Raw genomic sequence first — 27,579 nt, 5'->3', positions numbered from 1 at the left:
TAGGCAGCAAAATGCTGAAGTGCACTCTCTGGAAGTTTTGTAGAGGTTTTGTGTTTTGTGGAGTTTTTTTATATGTTTCACACAAAAGAATTAAAATCAAAAGCTGCTACAAGGGTCGAATGCATTTGTGATTACAGACAGATGCCAGAAAAATAGAAGAAAATACTCCTGCTAGTCCTGTGATAAAGAAAATAAATGAACTGGGTCAAAAACTGACTAAGAGAGAGAAGACAAAGGTTAAGATGAAAAGTCAATGTGCAGTATCTCTGCAGGCTAACAGAGGGCTGTATCTGCACCACTGTAATACATTTATAAGTACAAGGGAAAGAGAGGGTGAGCAGAGAGGTGACAAAATCTACTATACTGAGTATTTTCCAGGTAAATAAAGTCCAAGGTCAGGACTGAATGAAGAAGACTAGAGAGGGCTTTCCCACCAAAAAAAAAAAAAAAAAGAGTGGAGAAATGCAAAGTGAGATATTATGTTGTCAGAATGTGAAGTAAAGCAGAGAAGGAGAAAATATCACCCATCCATAACCTTGTCAAGTTTTAAATTCCCGGTATCAGTTCAGGTAAGAGATATGGATTTTTTTAGGGACCCTTAGCCAACACTTTTATGTAATACGAAGCTGTGATCAGAGAAAAGTGCAATATTGAGATGCAGGAGGAGCAGGATGGAATACTATACAGGAAACAACCTATAAACCAGTGGCTTGTCTCATCCAGAAGACAGACCACAGCGTTGCTTTCAGTAGGGTCACTGCTGGACTGGAGGGTATTGAGAAGCGGGTAATGAGAATGACTGGGAAAAGTTTAATAAGAAGAGAGATCTTTTATCTTAGAAAAGAGGTGACTATCAGAGTCAAAAATAGCTTGCATTCTGGAAAATTGGAACAGGGATCTTTGTGTGCTCCCAGTCACAGAACGTGATAACAATGTTTTTTGCCCTAAGAAAATGGAGGTGGGGGTGGGGGAGAAAAAAAAAGAAAAAAATTTTCAAAACTAAAAGTAAAGGAAATATTTTTCACTACACTTGCCATTTCAACTGCTGAAGTTACTGCTGCAGGCTGCCCCTGTGGCCAAAACATTCAAAGAGATTTGTTGCTTAAGTAGATAAGGATATCCAGAGTTATAATAGTTAATGTTAATAAAAATTTAGAAAAATATCTATACTTCAGGCTGTATTAATTTCTTCTGGAACACATGGGGCTGCTCTGTGCCACAGACAGATGCTGCTGTAGGAATACCAAGGCCAGACTGAGCCTGGCAATTCCCATATTTTATCTCCACCTCACTTGGGTGAATTCAGCGTTGATGAAAAGTACCAGGAGAAAATATTTCTTTACTTATTCCTTAAAACCAGTGCAATAAGAGGAAGAGCAATGCAAGCCATTGTCTAGCGGTGGGCTCACGGCACACCTGGGCTGACTGTTCAGCGTTAAAAGTGAACACTATCTCTTGCCTTTGGAAGGCACATTATGGCTGAACCCGGAGCGAGCAGAAGTCCATGGACAGGCTCCAAAGGTTGCAGACAGGGTCCTTTCAAATGCCTCTTTGAACATCACTGTTTGAGTCAAGTGGTATATTAGTTTGGTAGTTTATGAACAATTGGAAGGTGCAGGAAAACTCTGAATATGTTCAGTCTGAATCTTCCATGGCAGATCTTTCCTTTAGTAGATCTCTCCTTTCTGTGAGCAGTAATGCAGTGAGGAGAGCAAAAAAAATGTATATGGGGGACAAATCCTCCTGTTTTACAAACTGTTCCAAGATAAGAACTTACTCTTTTACCACAAGGCCAAAAAAATTCCTATTGAATGGTCAGGAGGAGACTGTATTAGATACAACAGTACCGATCCTATGTTCTTCTGATCCTTGCACTTCTTCTGCTGGGCCATTCTTTTTCTATTTAGCTTAAAACATTAAAGTGCACAGGTACAATACCCATGTTAATAACACATCAGAGCATTAACATTTGAGCATTGATGAAGCTATTTATCAAAAGATCCACAGCACCCGAATAAAGCCACAATATTTACAGTTAACAGCAGAGTACCGTGAATAGATTCCACGCTGACAAGCACAGTCTGAAAGCCCAGAGAGGTTCTTTGTCTTAATCATTGGTTCACATACAATCATACATAATAAAACAACTATTCCAGTCTCAACCTGATTTATTGCTTCCCTCTTTCCTCCCACCTCCATAATTACTCATCAAACACTCACTGTCTTCTATTACCACCTCAGACAACACCTCAAACATTTCAGCTCTTCCCAAACTTAATACATTTATTATCTGACTTGAACATCATTATTTTCTCTACAGTTCTCATACAGTTTCAGAATATCTGCTCATATAGTTCCATTTCAGTAGCTCTGAAAGCAAAAATGAAGCAATTCGTCAGGCAGAGCTAATAATCAGGCACAGAGCTTAGAGAAGATATACACGCATCTATAGACACACATACATATTTTTATATATTCACAGATATACGCCTCAACATCCATACCCATTTATTTCAACTGTGCATTACACCTAGGACATCAAAGAGGAGGATGTGAAAAGACTCTAGAATTATTTCACATTGGTCTGGAACCACTCCTGATTTCTCAGCTCTGAGGAGTCAGAGTGGCTCTAATTGCATTTACACCACGTGCCAGACCAGTTGCTTCCCACAAGCCTGTGATCCCTTCTCAAGTCCCCAAGACCATGATTCAGATGGGTATCACATCAATGTTCAGCAAGTTGCTCTGCAACCAAAGATCATCTATGAAGAGTGCTCACGTTCCTCAACCTTAGGCATCTAACGTGGCTGGTTTAGTTGGACCGCCTCCCCAGGCTGCCTAGTATGATTAAGGAATATAAAATGAAACAGGCTGCTCCAGAGGCCATCTCAGAAAGTTTCTTCTCCAAATCACTTCTATCGCTTTGTTGGGTGTAAATGGGAGCTGCAAAGACTAGGAACCTAAAATAAGGACCTAAACTTAATGTATTTATACATCTTTCTAAATATAGAACCTGAAGCAACCATAAGTTTTCCAGGTCTAACTGGAGATGACAAAACAGATATTACATTTTATCTGGATTTTTTTTTTTTTTTAATAATTAAAGCTTTTTTCCCCAGACCTTTGGTAACTACACGGTTTGACTTCAGAAGAAGAAAAAAATCACTGCCATGAAATAAATGTGAGAAACTAGCCTGGAAGAAAAAAACAACGTCCTTGAAAAGTCCTCTTTTAAGTTATAAAAATGGAAGTTGATTCCTCACAGTAAAAGGTTAATAAATCTTAAACTTTTTTTTTTTTATTTCAACATTCTGGACAGGATTATCTAAAAGAAATTACAGGTTTTTATTTTACTGTACAAGATACTGATTTTGAGAGAAAACGTATATGGAACACTTTGAAAACAAGACCCCTACAGAGTGTCTCAAGTAGGGTTTAAGGAAAAAGACAATACTGGTGTTTGAGACTATCATTTCAAAAGTGATTTTATAATAATTTTACTTATTTTTAAGGTCTTTTTTCCTAAATGTTTTTTCTTATGTGTTCAGCACTTACATTGAGCCCTGCTCTACAAAAGAGCACACTATTTAAACTCAGATTTCTACTTACTGACTGGTCAATAATCCACTTTAGTAATGGAATACATAAATGACATTAAAGATTCTACAATCACCAGCCATGTGAATCAACTACATGCAGTCCATTTTTACATCTTTTCTCTCCCTAAGCCAGTGACATATCTGACATCATATACCTTTCAATCCACTCTGACTCACACATTCATAAAGCTTCACTTCATCAAATACATCTTTAATTTAAACACCACAACTAAGACAGGCTTTTAAGCATGTTATTTGCAGCTGCTTTCCTAGAAATCTTTATGAGTATTGGAATTAAGCTTGCAGTTTTCCAATCAGCTGGTATTTCTAAACTATTAGCTCTCCTAAAGATAACTGACAGCTCAATAACTTTGATATTGATACATTGATCACATAATTTTCATAATGCTGTGGATGTAAACAATCACTATTTTGTACTTTTTTTAATTTCATTTTTATACATGAGCACTGCTGTATCTGCAACTTCAGATGCCCAGGTTTGTTATTATTAATGTCTAAAAATAATCCTCCTTGGGTTCATTAATTGCAGTCCCTTACCAAATCTACAATTGCAGGTAGGAAAATAATTACTTACTGGTAGCCAGTGTTTTCCCAGCTGAACAAGCTGTGCCTCCATTTTAACTTTACCATTGGCACTTGACATCAAGAATTTTTTAGCCTGATTCTGTCTAATGCTCAACCATCCACCACCCCACACTCCATTCATACAGGCAAAGAACAGTCCTACGGAGGAGGCTGGGAGACCTGAGGAGCTACTTCTGCCTTAATCTTCCTTTTTCCCCTTCCTAGGTTTGCAGTGATAAGCATTACTCATCGGAGGCAAAACCAGACTGGACTAACTTTTCTGATAAGCCTTCTTCTTAGAGGTTGGTGTGTAAATTGTGAAGATCTAGTGTCATTTAAATTGGTGGAAAGAATAGAAAAATCCTCCTGTTCATCATGAGATAGATGTGCCCACCAAAAGGCAGATTTTCGATCTGCCTCAACACTGTGAGTTGAGGAAGGACTACGCAGGTATCTCACCTTACCATGACTGCTGTGCCCAGTAGCTAAGCTGAGAAACCAGAGGCACCTGCAGTAGCTTAGAGGAAGTTTCTTTCACAGAATTAAGCTTTGAATGACAATGCCAAGAAAGTCCCCTTCTTGATGCTCTGGTTGGGAATATTCAATGTCGCTTTTGTATGCTAGGACTTAGTGATCAGTGAAGTTAAATAGAAGAGATCTCTCAGCGTGAATTTTCCCACTGAACCTCCATGCTTAAGGGCTCTGTCCCTTGCTTCCCAAGTTACCTGGCATTTCCTCCAGCTGCAGGAGCCATCAAAACGACGGCAAGAACAAGCAAAGTGGTGGGTGGATAGGTAGGAAATCCTTACTCCTTATGGGATTTAGTTTATATGATTGTCTCATGGCAGATGCACAACAGGAGGAGCGAACCCAACAATTCTCAACAATGCTAGCAACCTTGCAATGTAGGATTGACAAGTTCATGCAAGAAAGATTAAGTAACAGCCAAAGGCCTGAGGGGGGAGGTGGTGGGGGCTGACTGCTTACGGATCTATCATGCACAGAAATAGACCAATTTTTTTTTTTCCAGATTTAGGAAACAAAGGTTTTTCTTCTGCCACCACCATTCCGGCCACCACCACTACTGGTGCTGGTACGCTGCCTTTACTGGTGGTGGAGGCAGGAACAGGGGTAGCAGAGAGGCCAGGCATCACCTGCGCCATCAGCCAAGATAGGCGTGGTGACCACAGTGGTAGAGCAGGAAAGTACATGTGGGTCCTGGGTATGTAGCTACGGGAAGGAGTTCCTGAACCCTGGGGGCACGGTGGGTATTTCCTCAAGGATCAACCAAAAATCAAGTGTTACCATATAATTTTGGTTAAGCCAATGAAGATGCAAACAAAGTTTATAAACTGGCTTTTTTCCCCATGTATAAAATCAAAACAAGAGGACTTAGATGAGAAAAAACTTCCTGCCTGGGGGCTGAAAGGAGCTAAGGAAAGAGGATGCAATTTAGTCCGTATACCAAGTCAGTTTTGAATAAAAAAGCAGAGCTGAAGCTATCCCAGGCCTTCTACAAAACCAAAATGTCTCCTGCACCAAGTGCCTGTGGCACACAGTTATCTCAAACTAAAAAGGTCTCAGAAAGACTGAAAACACAGTTCTTATCTTTCTTTGCACATCATGACTAAGTCTTTCTGCTATTTCCTCTGCAGCACCAGGCCATTCTTGGTGCTGAGTATTACCCTTTTAAGGGGTTCCACTCATTTTGTTTTTCCATTCATGCAAAATGTTTAAAGGCACAAGAGGAGGCTGATGCCATTTCATAGGCTTCCTGCTGTCCTTTAAAACCTTAAAAACTCTCTCAAAGAATCCAAAGCAAACTTTTGCTCTCCATGAAGAGCAGAACTGGCATATCAGCCCTTTTTGATTCTCTATATTGGTGTCCTGATGAACAGAAGTAACAATTCATTTTTTTCAATTTTGCTTTCGAGTGTTTTTCACTTCTTTATTTCTTTACATCCTTTTTTTTTTTTTAAGTATTATTATGAATCTTTGACAGTACTTCAGGTTTCTGTTTTCTGTTTTTTAGATTAGCATCCCTGCTCCAAACTAAGTGACTCAGCCACACTGGTTTTGAAGTCTCCAAAGAGCTTTTGTAATTGTCTGTGCTCCCTTCAAGTGAACTCTACTATCTCAACACATTGGCCAATTTTCTTCTCTAGTTCTTCTTCAAAATAAACACTGACACTACTCTGTTTCTTAATATATTCCTCTTTTTATCTAATTTGGTCTGCCTACACTTTAGTCTAACTGTATGTATTGCTTAATTCCCTGCAGTACTTGAAATTTGGACTGTTACTAAACTGTCGTCAGTGTTACTCTGTTAAGCAGTCACTCCATTTTACCATAATACTTATACAAAATGAAACATAAAGCACTATCCCATCTAGTTACAAAATGAGTCAGTCTTTCCATTTCTGAATTGCTTTAGTGCAATAGTCAACATTAAATGAAAGTCCTACTTAATATGGTTCTCCCTAGCCTAACAGCTAAGCCACCTTCTCCAGCATTTCGAGGAACACTTCATTATTCTTATTCAGAGGTCAGTACATTTTTCCTGTAAATCTACTTTTCTTCTAGTTCTTCAGTGGCCTGCTGCACTGACTCAGCACTTCAACTATTTAAATCATTTTTGTCCATCCACCATAACTGATGGCTGTTTGCCATAATGCACCGTGTCTTTATTTTCAGATATTATGAAAACATGAAAACACTCATTGATATGATTATTACTTACTATTAATACCACATGGTCAAAGTTTAATTCACTTTAATCCATTATCTCACCAAGTTGATTATCTTTGTAATAGGTAAATCTCCTTTAGTGATAACAAGTATATTTTCATGACCATATTAACCATTGCTGGATTTACTAAATGGATTTATGGGAGCATCTCCCCTCCTTCCCGTATCAGGACTACACAAACAGACTTGCTCAAGGTATGCTGGAGCAGCTGTACAATTCCTCCCGTTTAAAACAATGTTGCAGCTGGCCCTGACATTAACTATATTTTTATAGAGACTATCCAGTGGTACATTTACCCTACTTCCATTTCCAGAGAGTCAGACTATCTTCACAGCTCCATTTCATACCTTCACCTTTATTGCAGGGCTTTATACTTCCAGCCATCACTATTTTATCTCTCAAAGCCTTATGAGAGAGGGAGAGCAGCACCACAGCCATCACTATTTTATCTCTCAAAGCCTCTATGAGAGAGGGAGAGCAGCACCGCACACAGCTGTCAGTTATCTGTGGGTAGAGGAGCCGTGAAGTGCCTTAATCCACCATAGGTGCAAAGGTATCTTTATTAGCTCCACGAGCACTCATCTCCAAGCTGGAAGCACAGACAGCTTGGGTGGGAAAACATGTCAGCAGGCTCATCACCGGCCAGCATAGATCTGGTGTGGTTTTTTAGCTCTGGCACACAGCTCTTTCCCCTTTCAGCTGACGAGAGGACAACACTGAGGGGACACATAACCTGATGGTCAGGGTTAGTCCCAAAGATGGCCCTCATTCAGCCAGAGCTTCGTAAGCTGCCCTTCCCTAATGTTGCATCAACCACATCATACATTAAAGACACCAATGTTGAGCTTTTTATTCCTTGAATGAAACCTTTCTAACACCACTGCTTCCAGGGCTGCTCAGTCTGCAGGGAGAGGAATTGAGCAGAAAGGCCAGAAGTCACCAGTGGGGAATGGTGGGACTGCCCTTGGCCCAATCCCTGGACCATGTAGCCTGGCTGAAGAGGTGTACAATACTGAGAAGCCAGCATGAGTTGGGGGCAACCTTGTGCCAGACATTCAACAGAGTCCTGGGTCAAGCCAGGCAACTTCCAGGAGACAGGCACGGGGTTTTTATAGTGCAGATGGCTGGAGATACAGGACTGAAGGGTCCACACAGTCAGAGCAGAGGTACCCCGTGACACTACGCCACTTCCTCCCAACCACATTTCCAGTTAATGAGTTGATTATGTGGTTCATTCTTCTCCTCAAAATAAATGAAATCCCAAAGGTCACTGATCATAAGTTCCTACCGGCGCACATCAGTCTGGCTGCTTCCTTCCCTCAAGAGTATCACTGAATTGTTTTAGATGCGAGTCCGTATCCATTGCAATTGGTATGGGTCCTCCGGTGACTCAGAGGGGTTGGGAGCAGCAACAGCTGGGCCACATGTTTACATACTGAAGTTTATTTACATGAAATGCTTATTTGTTTTAAATGTTAATAAATGAGCTCAGTGAACCTGTTTCATTGTAATTGAAAGTATAGCAGACTGTAGAGTATTAAAAATTGCTTTGGCCTAGAAAACAAGCCTTTTGATAATAAACATCAGAGCACCAGATACTGCAGGATGGCCCAACCCCGATAATGAGTTAAGGCCCTAATAGCATAAGATTTCCTTAAAAAAATGCTCTTGGGATTTTTCAGATTAATAAACACTGAATTGCTCTGCTTCGCTTTTTGATTTTTTAAGACCCCTAATTCAAATTTTGAAGATTTGCTAGAGAATGCAAGAGCTATTAATTGTCTTAAAGAAACAGTGTGCAAACCAGACCCACACACAGAGCTGAAATTTTCATGGGCTTGACTAATTCCAGGAAAGGGAGCTTTAAGAAAAATATTGTGAGACACCCTAAAACTGTGAAAATCATCAATGATGCAACAAGGACCTTAGTCTGTATCGTAGGAAAGTACCAGAAATACTTTCAGCATGAACTGTGGAGGCACCACAGAGATCAGAAAAAGCTTCCTAGATCTTTCAAAACCACATCAACGTCATGAAGAGCCAGGAGTCACGTAATGCTGCATTTGTTGATTCACATATAGATTTTGGTCAATATAATAATAAAAAAAAACCCACAACCAAAAAACAGACAACAGGGTAAGGAAGAGCTTACCTGGATCACTAACAAATTCCTCTGAGGTGTTCCACATCCTACCGTCCAAGTACAACGTGCCATTGGTGGAGTTAAACTTGGTGTAGTCCCTGACACACTTGTGTCGCAAGTTGCCCATGAAGAGCTGGAGGCCTATGAGGGCAAAGACACTCAAGCAGAAAACGGTCAGGATCATCACATCAGCAAGTTTCTTAACAGACTGGATAAGTGCCCCTACAATGGTCTTCAGTCCTAAGGAGATAAAAGCCAAGAGTTTATAGACTGAGAGGCTGAAACCTGTCTGCAGATAGCTACTTTTCATGATGAAAATCTCTATGGAAGGGAAAATCGGAAGGGTTTCTACTACGTTTGTAACTGGACGGCAGAAACGAGAGACAAGTGATCACTATGAACATTTAGTTTGGCCTACTTTTGTCTGGACAAAAGTCTTGGTATTACTCTTACACAAACACTGATTTAAAAATGGAGGGAAAGAACTGGATGGAGGAACACTGAGACACAAAAATATTCATGGATGAAGAAAATACAGAATGTCTTTTATATTTTCATGGAGCTGCAGTAAAGGCTGTAAAGCCTAAATCCCATTGAATTTTGAGAATGTGAATTAGTTTTAAATCACTCAGGTAATTCTGATAACTTTATCCCTCACATAAACAGATGAAGAGGTACGGAAATGTTATTTATTCCCTGATTATTTTACATATTTTACTGCCAAATCAAGCTCGCTGTCCTCATATGAATAATTCCTCTGCCTTCAATTCATTTGCTTAAGACAACAAGAATTTGGGATTAGAAATAAGCCAAATAATATGGGCAATCAAATAAACCCAGTGGAAACTATTTGAGTAAAACAACCTGAGGCTCCAACAATACCTGGGCGAAGTTAATCATTTTATAATATGCTGCCAATGTAGATATTCATCTTATTACAAACACCAAAGGCTTGGGTCACACAAATTAGCTTCTCCTGTGTTATTTCACCCTGTAACACTAGCTTCAGTTTATTATTCTATAAATATACAGATATAAATAATTATACTGTTTTCTCAAAAGATATTGCTTGCTTTTGAAGTGTTCCTGGAGATCAGCACTATTTGAGCTTATATATTACATGAATACGACAAAAACCACTCTTTTCAAAAAAAGACCCTTCTTCCGAACTTGCGTGCTGTAGTTGGGCATTAATATCGGCTGCACAATGGCAGCAATTTTGTTGTTTCTTTCCTATTTATAGTTAATTATTACTCAATAAGTAGTAATCAGTGTTTCTGATAATCAGTGTCACCAGTATGGCAGCAGTAAGAGAAATCGAGTTAAATGGAAAAAAGAAAAAGCAAAGAGGAAACAGGAGGAATTCTCCCGGGCAATACTCAGAAGCACATTGATTTCCTCACTGAATATGATCATACACATTAAATCTCAGTTCCCTGGAATTCCACCCCAAGAGTTTGGCAGCCACAAAGGTTGAGCTAGTGCTGTATAATTTAAAATAATATGAAAAGGTACTTGAGGACTCATAGGAAGGCAAAATGGGTATTTATTCCTGCTTAAAATCCTGCGGTTAAAGTAAGGGGAAATCATAGTTTCTCAAAGGAGGATGAGCTGCTAGAATGGCCAACAGGTCTAGCAGTCCCTGTATCCAGCAGCCTAAAATATTCCGCTCCTGCATAGGGTATTGCCATTAGGTTTACCTGTGAATGATATTAACATCTATAAAAAGGCCATTTAACCAAAAAGGACTGACCCATCAGGTGTGGGTAACCCCCTTTCTCCACTAAATTCTTTGTTTGCCTCTTTAAATATAATTTGTGGCATGGTAAAGAGTGACAGGTTAGACAGGTCCCTGCTCTACTCAAAAATAAAGCAAAAAATATTGCAGTACAAACGTTAGGCAAAGGCTGGATATTTGTGCTATCTGCACTCCTCACCAGAAAGAGATTTTACAAATGAGGTCAGTTCTATTCAGGTACCTAGAATAAGGCCAGCTTTGAACTTTTGAATCCATCTGTAGATTTGGCTATCCATTTTGATACCTAAATAAAAAGCATAGCTCTTCTGATAATCTAGTCTTGGGTGAACTTCATACCTGAAGTGAAACTAGTTTTAGTTGCAGCCCAGTTCTGAAGGACTTCCTGGGGTCTCACCCTTATCCAATGTTAAGAGTATAAGACCTTTAAGACAGCCAGGTCTTAAACAAGTAGTGAGGTGGGGGAAAAGAAACGTGATTTCTAAATGCACTAGAATAGCTGTTTATTTTATCTAATATTCTGAAATGTTTTTGATGATTCTCATCATTGGCTGTCCTTTGAATGCGCAGATGTTTCTTCACCGAAGCTGGTGAAACTTGGGAACTCCAAATGCAAACCGAGTCTTAAAAAAGGGAAAAAAGCCAATCCACAAATTCTTTTAATTCAGTACCCTCTGTGGAATCCCTGCTGCACATTTATTTGTTTGTTATACAAATGCAAGCTTGGAGGCTGCATTTGTATCATCTAAGTACACTAATTAATCTTACTCACATGGGCAAGGACAATGGGAGTCCTAATGTGAATAGGGATAATATTAGGAAACAAGACCTACAAAACCCTAATCACCAATAAAGACTATCTGTTTTCAAAATCAGGCCCCAGTATTGTTAATTTCAAGGTCATTTCATGAAACATGTTTTTCTCAGTTTACTTACTGGGGTTTTAAATAGAATAGTAATCCTATACTATTAGTTTTACAAGTTCATTCCTTGCAGGTATCAAATAATTTCTTTATGAGAGGGCTTTCTGCTTTACTTTCTTTTTCTGTTTTTGTTTTAATAGCATACAGGCTTCTGAACAGTTTAAGAAGAGAATGCTTTAGTAATACAATTGCTGTAATTAAAGACCATTTAAAAATAACTTGTACTCTGCCTCCTGGACCTTTGTTAAAACTTTCCAGGAAAACCATTTGGGGAGTGGTATACTTACAATCTAACTGGTTTTTTCTCACCCTTTAAAAACAAAAATTGCCCAGAAAATTAAGTGGCGTCCATCAAGTTGCTTGGCACAACTCACTCTTAAGCAAAGTGTTTAAATCACCATTCATTTAAACTTTCTGTGCCTCATAAATGGAAGGGCTGAGGGGAAATAAGGACACCCAGAACCCCTTGCAGGTGCTCTGCATTTCTCTGAATCAATCCCATGTTTTGTAAAAGCAATGCTGGATGTATTCAAATTTAGAGCACTGTTAAATCTTCTAGATAAATAATCCTCCTTTGAAATAGTGCCAATGAAAGCACTGCAATATAGCTTAATAGAAGATACTATTTATGGGGCATTAAGGGCATTTACTTAATTCTTGCAAGTCAAACATCAAACCAGACAGCATGCAGCAAAAACTGAGGATCTGATCCAAAGCTACACCAGTTAATGACAATGGGTCTACAGATTACTCCCTATGGAGTAATCGATACAGGCTTTTCCTGAATCACTGAATTCTTTCCACACTTCTGGGCCAAATCCTGCTTGCGTGACATAACACCACCACGAGATCCAAAATCAGTGGAATGAGGGCTGTATAGGCAGCCTGACACCTGCAGAAATCAAGAAGGATTTGGCCCAAACATCCCTGTTTGTTAATGCAGGTAAAAATTAACACATTCAGAGGTTACTCAAATAATCAGTTTTCAAATGCAAATCAGAAACCATAGAAAATGCAAGCAACACCAAACAATGAGAAATGGCAAGATCCCACACCACCATCCATTCCTCCTATGAGATGTGAGAAAGTATTAGCATAATTCAGTATGACATCCATACCAGATGTTGGCAATCACCTACAGAACAGCAGATGCTTTCACGCACAGTCTGAAAATGAGCGGGGAGAAAAAGCAAAAACAAAAAAAGAGAGTGTGACTTGCACCATGATTGTCCTCACCTAGCCTACTCCTTCTCCTGAGGATACGCATGTGTCTTGTAAATGTGTGCATGAGTCATGTGCATGTAGGGAGAGAAGAGTTCATTCGATGCATATATTTTGCTGTTAGCCATTGACACGTGGGGCAGCAAAGAGTTTAACAGCACGTTGGCAAACTTGCACGGTCGTCAGCATTTCTGTAGACCATCTTTGCATGGAAATGTGACTATCAGGCCAGTCTCCAAGGAAAACGCAAATATGTCGCATATTTCTCACCTCTGGGATAGTTACTTCTTGAGTTAAGTGATCTACCCACCAGAATGATGACATTTATCTCTCTGCAGGAGGACTTCAGTGGGATTGAAGCAGCGGACGGGGCCCAGTCTCCTCCACACAGCCTTAATTCTTGTGCTCCGAGCTCTGTTCTGGCTATCAGTAAAGTACTGGATAACATTCGCAGCACTATTTATAGCCTTTAGACTCACACTAACTTAAATGGGAGCTGGATCAGGCCCCAAAGTGCCTTGGCCCATTTTTCTATGAGGTCACCTTTCGCTGGTATCCTGTCATTTTATGTGAGATGTCCGTGATGTTCACGCCTGTGCCAGAAAAAGTCGTGGAGCTTCTCTGGATACAGGCACTTTACAAAATCGTGGTGATGATGATGACGATGGCCTGCATTTTGCAGGCTTTTGATGAGGAGACATAGAAGGGCGTACCTCAGGGCTTTACATTACCTCAATTAGTAGTTATCAAAAAACATTGGTGATTTCCATGCAGATAAACTATGATTTGAGACCCTCTATTGTGATGGGAAGGGTTCCTACCGAGCACACTGGGACTTGGATACACTGGTAATGGGAGACAAATGAGTGACTTCAGCGGGTTGTTCTGCCGCTGACCGTGGCTCCTATCTAGATTGAAAACGAATGAAGCCAGTTGCCATGGCAATGTGCAAGACGCTAATTAATAAATAAAATCACTGAGAGTTAAAGGTTTTATGCTCCCATAGAGAAAATGTTACCTATTTCTAAACACCTGAACATAAGGGATATATGAAGAAATTAAAAACCTTTTTCTTTTAATAAGTCTGGATAAACAGATACCCAGCTACTGTACAAACCTTGTTTACTTTCCATATCATGGGCAACTGGAAAACAGAAAGAAATGGGTGTGTTTAGTGCAGAAAAGGGAAAATTGAGGGGATCCATGAAGGTCCTCCGGCATGTTAGTGGCTGCCACAGAGGGTAAGGCACTGACCTGATGTCCTACACAGTGGCTGTAGGTAAAAAATAACGAGCTGATAATGCACCAAGAGAGAGGCTGGATGGGGGTCTGGATTCAGAGACAGGACCTGCAGGTGATCCATGGCCCTGGGGAGCAGGACATCCTGGCATGTCGGTGACCAAACTGAGCCCCAGATCTCCGGTGAGTGGGAAGCACGCGGCTGGCTGGTAGATGCTAATATTTGGGTTGCTGAATCCAGATCTGAACCTGTCCTCCCAGGGCAAATCTTCAAATGGTGAAAGTAATGAGGTGCTGGAACAGACTTCTCAGGAGGATCATGAGACCTCCACCTTTGAAGGATTGTCAGAACAAGTCAGGCAATAAATATCAGGCCAGGTCTGAGCTATCCTAAACACAGCCTTAGGCCAGGGGAACGGACTCTGAGAGTTTGGGAGATTTTTTGAGTCCTGTGAGTCTGTGTCCCCTAAATGTCCCTGTGCCTGCTTGCACACTTAGAGCGAGGCATTAAAGGTAGGTGAGATTTTTAAAAGCACTAATTGTTAGCTTTACTGACTCCCTCTGGAGTCAATAGTGAAACTCATTGATTTCAAGTGAGGCAGAATGCCTTTGAAAACCAGCCTCTAAGTGCTTCGCTGGACAGAAGCCTTACACCATGGAGGACTTGGCCCGTTACTTTCGGTAAACAATTTCACTGAGCATGCTGAGTCCAAGTATGTTTGTGCAAACATAACTACCTGATGGAAAACTGTGATCAATTTTATTGATGAAAAGCCTAGATATTTGCAAAGGAGAATACATCTCAGCGTTCTTCACGTAAGATGTAAAAAGAGGAAGCAAAAATAACAACTTTCTTCTCGTCTCTCTAGCAGTTGAACCCAAAAATCTCATGGAAGATATTAGTGGTCATCATCTTTTCATTTTTAAGCCTATCGTGGAAAAATATTTCATCTCAGCATAAGCCTATGTTATCATTAAAAACTCAGACTTATCTCCAAATAAACCACAGCATCATGCCCAATATTTCTTTGAACATATAGGTATATAACTGAAAAATGAACCGACTCCTCTGAAATTATCTGCTAACATTAAAAAAAACCCCAAACAACTTCGCTGTGTTTTACAGGCAGCTAGGTGTTCCTTGGCGATTTGTAGCTCTCCACGTCTGTAATTTAAACATACTCAGGGCACAGGTAATCTTGTCAATAAAATCTAAGGCCAGATATTCTATTAGCATATCTCCATGCAGTTATGTCAGAAAATGATTTAGTTACTTGTACCTAAAAATGCAGTTATCAAAAAACTAATCAAATAGTCAGTCAGAAAGAAAAAAAGAGAATGTGAGTTATTATGTATTACTCTAATAAATAATACTCCTCATCTTTTTTTTTTTTTTCCTATTAACCAAGAAATGGAACAACTCTGGTTTTAATATCACTGAAGGGCTTTGGTGTATTTTTAAATAAAGTTTTTCTGAATCTCAATACTCCTTTTTTCCCCCCTAAAAAAACAGCCAAAATTTATCATTTGATGTAAGACAAGCTTCTGCTCCAACTCTGAGAAAGAACAGCAGAAAATTGCTATATATATAACTAAGCAAAGTTGACAGGCTCTGCTCTGAAGAGGCTCAAGCTTGAGACAAGATGGAAAGCGAAAGGTGTCCCCTGGAGATGGCTGTCCCTCCAAGTTAGTCTTCAACTCGCTAGCGAAGGAAGCTAGGAAACTCCAGTTTTCTTTCTGATTAGCCACTACTACCCCATACGATCTGTAAAACTGTGCTCAGCTTTCTGTTTCCCAAGAAAAAAAAAATCCTTTCTCAGTGTAAATCTGATTAGAGAAAACGTAACAAAACCTCTCTGCTAATTGATTATTCTTTTTAAACTTAAAGACAAAAATTAAGACAGGAACTGATTTGAAGGAATACCAGACCTAATCGTCTTAAAGTATTCTATAAAAGCTATATTTTGACATACACGTTCAATGAAAAGTACCTTGCTCTTTCAATAATTTCACTGATTTTCATTACTTTAATGTCGAAATGAGGAAGTAAGCCCTAGACACATATATATGTTTTCTTAACACCTCAATTCCAGAATTCCCATTTCTAGCTTATAGTCCGCGTGAGTGTTGTCCCTAAAAGTTTACACCACAGAATTTGTTTAGATTTATATTATAGTGTAGATGTGCATAAAAATTTCTTTACTGAAAGAGTGGTGAAACATTGGAACAGGCTGCCCAGGGAAGTGGTGATTCTATGATTCTATGATTCTATAATATGATGGATGGAAGAGCCTTTCTAACCTTAAAGAGCTGTGCGTGAGAATCTGAGCAGTTCTCTCGATGTTTTGACTATTTTTGACATGCAATTGCCAACATCTGTTCAGGATGATCACCGATAGGATCTACCATGCATGGTTTTTGCTATCTTCTCTACCTTGTCATGCAGGTTGGAGCTGTTAAACACTGAGGCTGAATGAGACCTGTCCATAGATAATGCTTGGCAAGAAAGTATTGTCATATGGTTAGTCCACTGAGAGTGGGCTCATCTCTGCATAAATTACTTAATAGTAAATATTATTTATTATTTTAAGAAATAGTAATAGATTGGATAAAAAGTTATGAAAAAAGAGCTTCTTTCACTACCAGATCTGTAGTAAAATACAATTTTTTTTTTTTTGGGGGGGGGAAATCATATCCTTTAAAATGTGAGAAAATGTGTGTTGGTGAAATGCTGAATCTATCAAAATCAATGATGAAATATTTACTGATCTCTTCAGGATCCAAAATTTAAACAGTGTTTCTATCACATGCAAATGGATAAACACCATGAGAAATTAGGCTATCTATGCCTGCAGTCTTGAAACCTTGGCTCATAGCACAGATTTAGATTCTTCTATTGATGCGCTTTTAAACACAAATACGCATTTTGAGGTCATTAACCTTCCATTTTTAAAAATCAATATCCGAAGACTTTAAAAGAGTTTCATTGCCATTTTCATATGGCTCATGAATGAATACTTTACGTATGTGATTCATGAGCCACTGCATACCGCCATTCTTACAGCAGCACTCGTTTTAATGAGGTCTGTAATTTTGGAAGCACTCTAATTCCTTCTGCCCAAGAAAAACAGTATTGGAAAACATATGAAAAATGTATTCTATTGACAGGTCACATTCCCTACATTCCTCCATTTCCTGATCAGTATCTATGGTTAAGTCATTTGGAAATCATATCCTTTAAAATGTGAGAAAATGTGTGTTGGTGAAATGCTGAATCTATCAAAATCAATGATGAAATATTTACTGATCTCTTCAGGATCCAAAATTTAAACAGTGTTTCTATCACATGCAAATGGATAAACACCATGAGAAATGAGGCTGTCTATGCCTGCAGTCTTGAAACCTCGGCTCATAGCACGGATTTAGATTCCTCTATTGATGCGCTTTTAAACACGAATACGCATTTTGAGGTCATTAACCTTCCATTTTTAAAAATCAATATCCGAAGACTTTAAAAGAGTTTCATTGCCATTTTCATATGGCTCATGAATGAATACTTTACGTATGTGATTCATGAGCCACTGCATACCGCCGTTCTTACAGCAGCACTCGTTTTAATGAGGTCTGTAATTTTGGAAGCACTCTAATTCCTTCTGCCCAAGAAAAACAGTATTGGAAAACATATGAAAAATGTATTCTATTGACAGGTCACATTCCCTACATTCCTCCATTTCCTGATCAGTATCTATGGTTAAGTCATTTGTAATTGCTGTGTTTACTACTGGAAATGGCATGTAGGCTTTAACTGCAGCCGAAGTGTTTAACCTGATTTTCACCTGAAATGACTGAGATTGTTTTCAGCGCCCGCAGTACTCTGAACGTTCGTAAGGCTGAGACATTGCCCAGGTCCACAAATTCAGTTATGTATCTGTAACAAGGGAAAGTCACACACAGACAATGACAAAACACCAGCAAAAAAACAACAGTCAAAGGGACAAAGAGAGACAGAGAAAGAATCACTTGTAGCTGAGAGCCAAAACGTAAGGATCAGGGTTTCTTACCTGGGATTACTGAAATAGTTTTTAAAGCTCTCAATACCCTGAAAGTCCGAAGAGGTGAAACACTGCCTACATTCACAAATTCTCCTACATACCTGTAGAATTAAGTCACAGTTATTTGGAATTATACAATAGAGTATGAGACTTGTCTGAATGAAGTATGCATTCATACATAGCGGGAGCGAACGCAGCCGAATGAGAGGTGCATCCGCTTTTCAGGCTGTTCTTTGATGCCATTTGTCCCGGGTTTTTCATAGGACACATTATTTCAAATGTTTCTTGAACTATTAAACTTATCTAATAGGCATCAATTCTTTAAAACTACTGGGTGAACTTTGTTATCGTGCTGTTCAGCAATAAATACTTTAAAGATTTTACCATCATGTAGTTTAACAAAAAAATCTTTACGTTATAGGAAACATTAAGAGTTATTTTGCTGCTCTTAAAAAAAAATAAAAGCTTCAAATACCCAAGTAATTTTCACATAATAGCTTCTGCAAACTACATATAGGACAACATGGGAAAAAAATCAGTGCAAATTTTTCTACCAGGTTATATATTCTAAGATGCTGTACTCTGTGGTAAAGCAGATGTTGGTTTCAAGAGATGCTTAAAATTTTACTTGGTTTTGTACATCAAATCCATGAACTTTGGCTGCAGAAAGATGGATTTTGAATGGATATAATTGAAATCCTACTAAAAACTATTTATGCTTAAAATACCAATCCCAGCTCTTCACTGCTGTGCCTATTTTGGTCATCGTGGAGACCCATACCACATCTGAACAAAATGCTCCCAGGAGGGTCAGTTATGGAATGAGTTTGGTTTTATCAGTGTTGTACAAAATTATTTCCTCCAAGTCAGTATACAGTAAAAGCATAGTCACCACTGTATCTTCTGAACAAAACAGCTCTTGGACCCTTTAATTTCACTATTAAACTTCCAGTAAATTTCATTTACATATTCTACTTCTTTGAGGCATTTGTTTTTACGTGTTAAGGAAAAAACTCACCTGGTTATTTTTCAAAGCCTGCTTAAGTGGGCTTTGTGCAAAGGCCTCTGGGGAGGACAAAGCATCCTCTCCATATCTACTAATCCAGATTATAACCTGGAAGAACAATATCGCTTCTCCTCTTCATAATCTCATAGGGGAGTCTGGGCAAAGATTTACCTGTTTGGGAATTCCTGCACAGGTTTACCCAGTGCTTCTCTCCCAAACTCTTCTGCAGCATGCAAGGGTGGAAAAAAATAATTTGGGGAGAAGCAATAGCAGGGGAATATGGTTTTGCTGACCAGAGATTTGTAAAAACACATTATTAATATGTGAACAAGCAGCAGTAGTATTTGCTTCATATGCTTGTTCATATGCTAGTCAATTAAGATTTATTTCGGCCATTTCTTGGATGAAATTGCAGCAGACCAGTTCCTCTGTATCAGGGAGTAAGAAGCAACTGGAATTCCCATCACAAATTTTCCTGTTAGCCAGGGAATTGCTTATTGTCTTTAAGCTTTTGGCAGGGCACTTTCCAACCCAGAGGTACAGCTGCCTCTCCCTTGCCTGTTCTGGAAAGTACTGGCTCGTGTGGGAAAGAGTGATCTAAACAGGGGCAGTTTCATAACTTCCCCTGAACCCATCCATGGCCCCACAGAGGGTCACAAGCCATGGCTGTGTCTGTTAGCACAGGGTGGGACAAAAGCCCTGGAGACCTGTGACACCTCTTACTCTCTAGCGTGCTATTTAAAACTACTCTCTGTGACCCAATCTGTGCTGTTACTGCCCAAAAGAGGAGGTAAGAAGTTATTTTGCAATAACTCTAAAGCAAGTGATGGTCATTCCACTATAACACCCACCACTGAAAGAATCAGATTTCCTGTTAGCTCAAAACCCTTGGTCCATCTAGATCTCGTGGCCCCTCGTCAGGCTTTCCCATTTTGAACTCTTATGCCGTCTTTGTTTCCAGATACAGAAATACCTCTCGCATCACACTAGCTACAAGCAAAGACAGTTACCTGTATAATCAGTCTCACTTTAAATTACTTGCAAATTGGATTTATGTGAAGGATAAATCATATCAGAACAAAGTCCATTATCCAACGCTCTGTATTATCTGCTGCTTGCATGCTTGGGAAGGAAGTTTCATTGTACATATGAAGATTGCATTGCAGTCACTTTTAACTCTGTCACTGCTGCCTATGGGCTCAAGGAAACACTTTTCTATTTCTTTTCTATTCCAGAATTCCAATTCTTTTGTTTCTATTCTAAAAATGTTACTATAACATGCCTTAAAGTAAGAAACAATAGGAATGGCAGCCGGTTCTGAAGAACGCAGCCATTGCTATAATTTGATGTTGAGAAACTTGATTTTTCACAGTTGCAAGCCCCCCTGTTTTAGGGATCTTCTAATTAAAAGATGAAATATCATTTGGAAAGAAAATTGAAGTGTAGCTAGGAAGGAAAGCACAGACACCCAAGCCTCTCATTAAATAAGGCTTGAGGAAGTTTTCATGAATCCTTGGGCTGGAGCACTGAGTGGCCATTCAAGTCTAGAAGAATCAGAAAAGCAAAAAGAGGTGTAAGCCCACAGCCGCTGGGAACCAAACCCTGGTTCCTACCTGCAGGGAGTGAATCACCTCTGGGCAAGTGTCCACCTCGAGGTCTGTGCAAACCTTCACATCTTTCCAGCTCACTAAGCCCCAAACACCCAGAGATAATGTGGACAGAATTTAAGGGATATCCAGACCTTGTCCCACACTGACTGTTCAGACTCGAATTTCAGTGACAGTAAATGAGATGCTCCCGGAGGAGTTCTGCAGAGCCGGGGGTGATGCCCCAACCTCCGCTCAAGCTGAGAAGATGAGGTGGAGCAGATGCATTGCCAAGGCTGCAAGCTGTGGCTCATCTTGTCCTTTTCTCTGCTCCTTTCTGCCTCACTGTCAAAACCCTTCTGCCTTGTAGAACAGAGGGAACCCATGCACAGAAGATCTCCATGTTGTGCTGAATTCAGAGACCCGCAAATGAACTCACATCCCAACTCACAGATGAACTATGGTACCCCGCTTTTACCAGCTGTCTGATGGACAGGAGAGCAGGCTGGTGACACTTTGTGTTCTGTCCTGCCTCTAAATGTTGCAGGAGAATTGCACTCCTCAAGCACTGCTTGAGGAAATGTTTAGCTGAGAAAAATACCTAACGTGTGCCGACCTCCAAAAGCTCCTCCCCATCTGTGCTGCATTTTTTTTTTTAAAAGCTTATCACAATGGCCAGATGTCAGTTCAGCCAAATCCATAGGAATGTAGTAACAGATACCAGGATCTGGCCTAGGGCTGGCTTTGATCCAAAGCCTACTAAAATAAATGGGAGTCTTCCCGATGAAGTCCACATAAGTTTTACACATCTTCATGCTGTTCCTCTGCTAAATGCTGCTAAGAATATTGGTCCTGATCCCTGCAGCCTACCAGAGTTTTGCTACTAAATTCAGTGGCCCTCACTGGTGTTTGAACTAAGTTTGGCTGAACATTTTTTACCAATTTTGGTCCCATTCAAATGTCATGGGCCCAGGAGTTCAGCTCAAATGTCAGCGCTAGCAGGCTTGCATCTCACCTAAGGCTGTGAATTATGAGGTTTAAAGAAGGCAGCGAGAACTAAACTAAAACTAGAACATAATATAGATATCATTAAGCAGAAAATACAGAGACATCAGATGAAATCCTTCTACGATTAGGAAATGGGGCCTTTCAGGTCATCTCTACTAGCTTCCAGTTCAAGATGACATGCTCTCTTCACGTGCTTTTCTCTCTTTTTTGACTATGAAGAAAATCTGGATTTCTAGCTCAGCTGGAGATACCGACAGTGTCAGACGTCTGCCTTTGGCCAGAGTTTGGGCTGACACCGTGTCTGCTGCGAGTGTTGGCTGACTGCTCCCCTACCCCCGTGTATTTTTAGCTGTCTAGATGCCACAAATCCATCAGCTTCTTCAAAGCACCAGAACCCCACATGTCCTGAGTGAACTCTAATGATCTAGGTAGAAGTATACAGCTGAAGGGGAATATCGTGTTGGGGGCCAAATTTCTATTCCCAAGACATATAACAAGTTTCAGAGGCCTTTAAATTAATTCCCTATAGTAGTAAAATAGTAATTACTTTTCAGGATGAAGAGGGTTTGTGAAGTGAAGGATGTGAAAACAACTTTGGTGGTGTTATAGATGGATAGATTATAAATAGGGATTTAAATACATGGGTATTCAGTCAGACTTATAACACTTTCTATTCAGGGGTCTGAAGCTTCCCAAAACTACATTAGGTAGGCAAGTATTATTACAGATATTTTACAAACAGCTCTCTCTGTGGAGCACAGAGAGAGTAAATAATTTCTCCAAAATATTCTAGTGAATTGAGAGAATCAATAATTCCTCTGACTTCTTCCTCTGAAACCACTCAGGAAAACAAACTCCATCCTAATATACTTCAGCATTTTCTCATTTTCAGTACAATTTGAATGAAAAAAAGAGAACAGCCAGCCAATTTTTTAAAAGGTACTATTGCATATTGCTGTCTTGAAATACATAAAGGAGTGCTACTTACGCCATAACAATAACACTGAAATCCAGCCAGTTCCATGGATCTCGAAGGAAGGTGAATTCTGTCATGCAAAATCCTCTCGCCAATATTTTTATCAATGACTCAAAAGTGTAAATGCCAGTGAAAGTGTACCTGGGGAATAAAGTAGCCAAGATAAGCAAGAGCATTAGCAAGCAGTAGATGGCAGGAATGGCAGAGGCACACTCAACCCAATCCTACTCACATGAGACACTCCTGCCCATCTCGTTGGGGTTGCTCATGTGAGTCATGGCTGCAGCACTGGGCTGTGTATGAGCAGCTTCATGTGTGGACCAAGGAGCATGTAAGAAATGGGAAAGCGCTCATGACAGCCACAGGATAAAGACGATTTTCACCACAGGGTGTACCTTGATGAATCCTCACTCATTAATTCAAGCATGAATACTACTAAGCTGTGGTATGGGACTTTTGAAGCTCTTCCTGCAATCACCACTGAAAGAGGAATAGATTATGCCACATTCCTTGTTGTTTCTCTGATTTGAAGGAGGGTGGTTGTTCCGTTCATACCTCTCATCTCTTCCTGCCCAGGCCATTTTGAAGGACAGCAGGTTAAAAAATGTCACCACTAGCTTTTAATAGCTAAAAAGGGTATTCTTCCTGCAACTTCCCTTGTGTTTCACTATCCATGGTAAATCACACCAGCCCTCAGAATTAAACAACAGAATGTCCTCACTGAAAAAGAGGAAAACAACTCCCACCCGAATACTATATGTAGTAATTTTGACCTGCTTGACAGTAAAAGAGATACGAGGGTGTTTTTTCCCCTTAGTAAGGTAAGTTGTTTATTACCAACAGCCTCTTGACTGTGATGATCTTGGATAGAACATACATCTTTTACCTTTTGTAATAAAGATGATGCTTGTAATAAAATTTACCAAATTCTCTGTGGAGGACAGTAACGTATCTGACTTACAACATTCAGAGCTGTATTCACCCAGGGCTCTACCTACCATCAGAGACATACTTCAGGGCATACAACACCTCTTTTTTAATGTTTCTACCTGAGACAACTAGCCCAGTGGGACTACGTATTCTAGGCCGTATCTTAATAAAAATAACAAATGTTTAGTAACCACCACTGGCATTCCCTACCCCTTTTCTCCAAATGAAGATGCAGATGATACCAAAGCCTATTAAAAAACCCTAAACAAACACCTAAAATCCCATAAAACACAAATCTCGTAGGTCATAATGTTAGGGGCTTTCACTGGAAACACTAGCTTGAGTTTTCTGTTCAGTCCCCAAACTTCAGTAGCTATAATGGTGCCACCACACACAAAAAATTATAACAGTTGGGATTCCTGTTTGGTAAAAAAAAAGATGTAAGCAATTAAAGGTGGTAATATAAGGAAGAACTTCATTATGCATAAAAAGGAAATGTTTTCTCTCAGCTGTATTCCGCTGATCTGCAACTGGGCACACATACAGGTAGCGGCAAATCTCACGCCCTCCTGCCATCATGTCACACAGTAGAGCTAGTTACAGATGTTATAAACCCTCAGTATGCTTCATCTTAAAATGGAGATTAGCAAGACTGTTTTTGTGCAACAGTGGGCGTAAAATATTTCTCATATCTCCTCTTTGACCATACACCTAAGCATTACCTTGTATCCGACTTTTCATGGCTCCTATTCAGTTTTGCTCTGGTATTTCAAATATAGGTCATCCATGTGACAGTCTCTTTAAGCATGTGTATTCAGTAATACATGCAGAAAACACATGCAAAGAACTGAAAAAAATACTTAATGGTACATAAGCTCATTAAAATGATAAAGCAGTTGTATTTATTCAGCATGTCAGATGGTTTAATTGATTGTATAATCATCATCTAATTCTAAATGGATCGGGCAAAGTCCTCCAGCAACTGAACAGCTTCTTTAACAACAGAAGCCAGGATTTTTAAAAAATCTTTAGTGGGGGTAAGTTGAATTGATTTCTTTTTTCAAAATGGTAAGGAAAATGTTTTAAAGGAAGATCTAGGAAAAATATTTGCACAAGATTACTCTTGTATCCCCTGTGAGTCTCTGGAACAGCAGAACAAAACGAATTAAATGTATTTTTTCCAAATCAAATAGTAATCAATTTGAATTAAAGTTCATCGAGTTATTTTGCTCCTCAAAAGTACTTGCCTTTGATTTCATTCTATGCTTTTGAGGAGGAAAAGCTGAGAGGTATGAGGGGACGCAGGAGAAGAGGAAACATGGAAGGGAAAGGGTTTACTCCATGCTGCATGGGTCCATTTGCATTTCTGCTCTACGTTTCTTGCATGTCCTGCTTGATGCACTCATAACATCATCCACATTTTCCTGCCTACGGAAGACACAACAAGCGCTTTGATATTTTCCTCCAGAATGTTCAAATTCCCAGCTGCAGACCCACTGACCAAATTTTGACTCACATGGATGAGATGTCCGTGTTTCAGCTGAATACATCTTGGCTATGGTACTGTGTGACAGTTTTCAATAAGAAAAGGACAACGTCAGGGGAAAAGGAAAGTCACGGGCATACTTGAGGGTAGTACACCATACAGAAATACAGGAAACATCCTGGGATTAGGACGTTATTGTGATCGGATGAAATATTTGGTTCAGTGATATCTATAATTAGTAATTTATGGCCTAGAAGATGTGCCCTGCATGATTTTATGAAACTTAAAATAAGGGCATTTTACTGTCTTTCCTTACAGCCTGAGTAGACCAACCACCAGGCTACGGAGCAGCAGATGGCTGTGTTTATCATATGTCAGTCAAAAATAAAAAGTGTGTTCCGATTGGTTCAATGAGCCAAAATAATTGTTTAATGCACTGTAGGTTGATTAGCTTGTGCATCTGGTATCTGTTTCTAACAGGAATATTTTAAAGCAACTTAAAGAAATCAAATGGGCTTTCTGAAGCCAGTTAGTCTCTTTTAAAATTAATTAAAAAAAAAAAAAGCAAGCAAAAAAGCCTTCAAGTGATATCTTTGCTATTTTTTCTGAAGGTTTGACAAGCTAAAAAGGCAGGAATCCTCATAAAAGTGTTCCCAGACAATTTCATGCTTGCTCATAAAGTATGCCTACCAACGATCACAGGGGAACACTTCTCATGATGTGCTGAGTCCAAAAGAAAATTTTACTTCCAATAAGTTTCAGTTTAAGGACAGAATTAAGTATGTCCAGGAAGTATTTTCTGAAATAATTCAACTTAAACTCCATCAGCCTATTCTAATGTGTCCAGCCATTGAATCTCTTGCATGGGAACTGTGGAAGGCTGGCCAGTTTCAAACGGAGTTCTCCTCATACATGATTTCATTCAGAGGTAGCATAGCAGGTGTGTTTAGCAATAAGTATGAGCCTGGTAGACTAAAAATTGTTAGTTGACTTACAAAGGGAATTTTCACAGGCAACAAATGCCTGACAAAATATTTTGTCAGGACGTATGCTGTGGTCAGTGTTACTGGAAAGAAATTAGACTACAGCAAACAAAATTAAAAGAAGAACGTAACAAATGGGGGAGGAAGGACAAGATAATGACAGGGCAGCTGTAAAATAGCAACGATACTTACTCAACGTATTTATTCCATGGCGGAGGCTCTGATTGTGCCATGAACACACAATTAGTTAAAATAGTGCACATAATAAACATACTGAACAATGTAAATAAATGAATTAAGGAAAAGAACGCATATGTTATAAGACTTCATAAATTTTTGTCATTTCACACAAGATGTGACAGCTCACTCATAATTTAGAATATGCTTAAAAAGCGCTATAGACATTTGTTTGCAAGTGCATAAGGAAACAAATAATTATATAAACACAGAAAAAATGAGGGAATCTTCCCTGTTTTTTTTTTCTTTGCCTACATCTTTTACACATACTTTATACAGCAAACAGACGTACTGACTCTGCAGTCTTCTGAAAATACAATACCCCAAATTTACAGCTGTGTTGGTCAGATGACAATGTGCATAGGTGCACAACTTTGTATGAAAAGAGGGATTAGTCTCATTTAAGTATCCACAAAAAAACCTGTGTCTGCAAATTCCCATTTTATTTTGCATCCTGAAACATTTCTCAGGCAGTAGGGCAAGTTATAAATCTGGTCTTTCTAATCTCTCTAATGGGCTTGAGGTCTCACTTTCAGTATAAAGTTTCACCAAAAGCTAATATGAGTTTCAGAACACTAATTTTAAGGCTTGGTCTGCAAACCCAGTTGGCAAATATACAGTCTTGGTCTGCAAAGCTGACTGCCTCAGCTGAGGCACCAGTTTCCCTAATTGGAGGCTAAAATGAACCTCTCAAGTGTATAGTCCACGCATTTAGCTGCTAAGCTAAGGCCATAAATACAAAAAGGAACATCCTAAATCGAATTCCTGAACTTCATAAAATCATAGAATAGTTTGGGTTGGAAGGGACCTCTAAAGGTCATCTAGTCCAACCCCCCTGCTGTGGGCAGGGACATCTTCAACTACATCAGGTTGCTCAGAGCCCCGTCCAACCTGACCTGGAATGTTTCCAGGGATGGGGCAGCCACCACCTCGCTGGGCAACCTCTTCCACTGCTTCACCACCCTCAGCGTAAAACATTACTTCCTTATATCTAGTCTAAATCTCCCCCCCTTTAGTTTAAAGCCATTCCCCCTTGTCCTGTCACAACAGGCCCTGCTGAAAAGTTTGCCACCATCTTTTTTATAAGCCCCCTTTAAGTA

General features: G+C 39.5%; 1 protein-coding gene across 2 annotated transcripts in view; it reads right to left on the bottom strand.

Annotated features, from left to right (window-relative positions):
• LOC103905978 (sodium channel protein type 5 subunit alpha) overlaps window positions 1-27,579 on the bottom strand; it is a 177,414-nt gene that overhangs the window by 142,451 nt on the left and 7,384 nt on the right. For both annotated transcript variants that reach the window (XM_009287793.1, XM_009287794.1), the window contains exons 3-6: window positions 26,435-26,524; window positions 22,856-22,984; window positions 18,052-18,143; window positions 9,086-9,316 (exon numbers count right to left, since the gene is read on the bottom strand). In XM_009287793.1, coding sequence (XP_009286068.1) covers window positions 9,086-9,316; window positions 18,052-18,143; window positions 22,856-22,984; window positions 26,435-26,524 — 542 coding nt within the window. The remainder of the gene's footprint in view (window positions 1-9,085; window positions 9,317-18,051; window positions 18,144-22,855; window positions 22,985-26,434; window positions 26,525-27,579) is intronic.

The sequence above is a fragment of the Aptenodytes forsteri genome, unplaced genomic scaffold (genome assembly GCF_000699145.1).
Source record: "Aptenodytes forsteri isolate BGI_AS27 unplaced genomic scaffold, ASM69914v1 Scaffold296, whole genome shotgun sequence".
Classification (NCBI taxonomy): Eukaryota; Metazoa; Chordata; class Aves; order Sphenisciformes; family Spheniscidae; genus Aptenodytes; species Aptenodytes forsteri.
The sequence above is the reverse complement of the archived record's forward strand: the minus strand, read 5'-3'. Positions and strand labels throughout refer to the sequence as shown.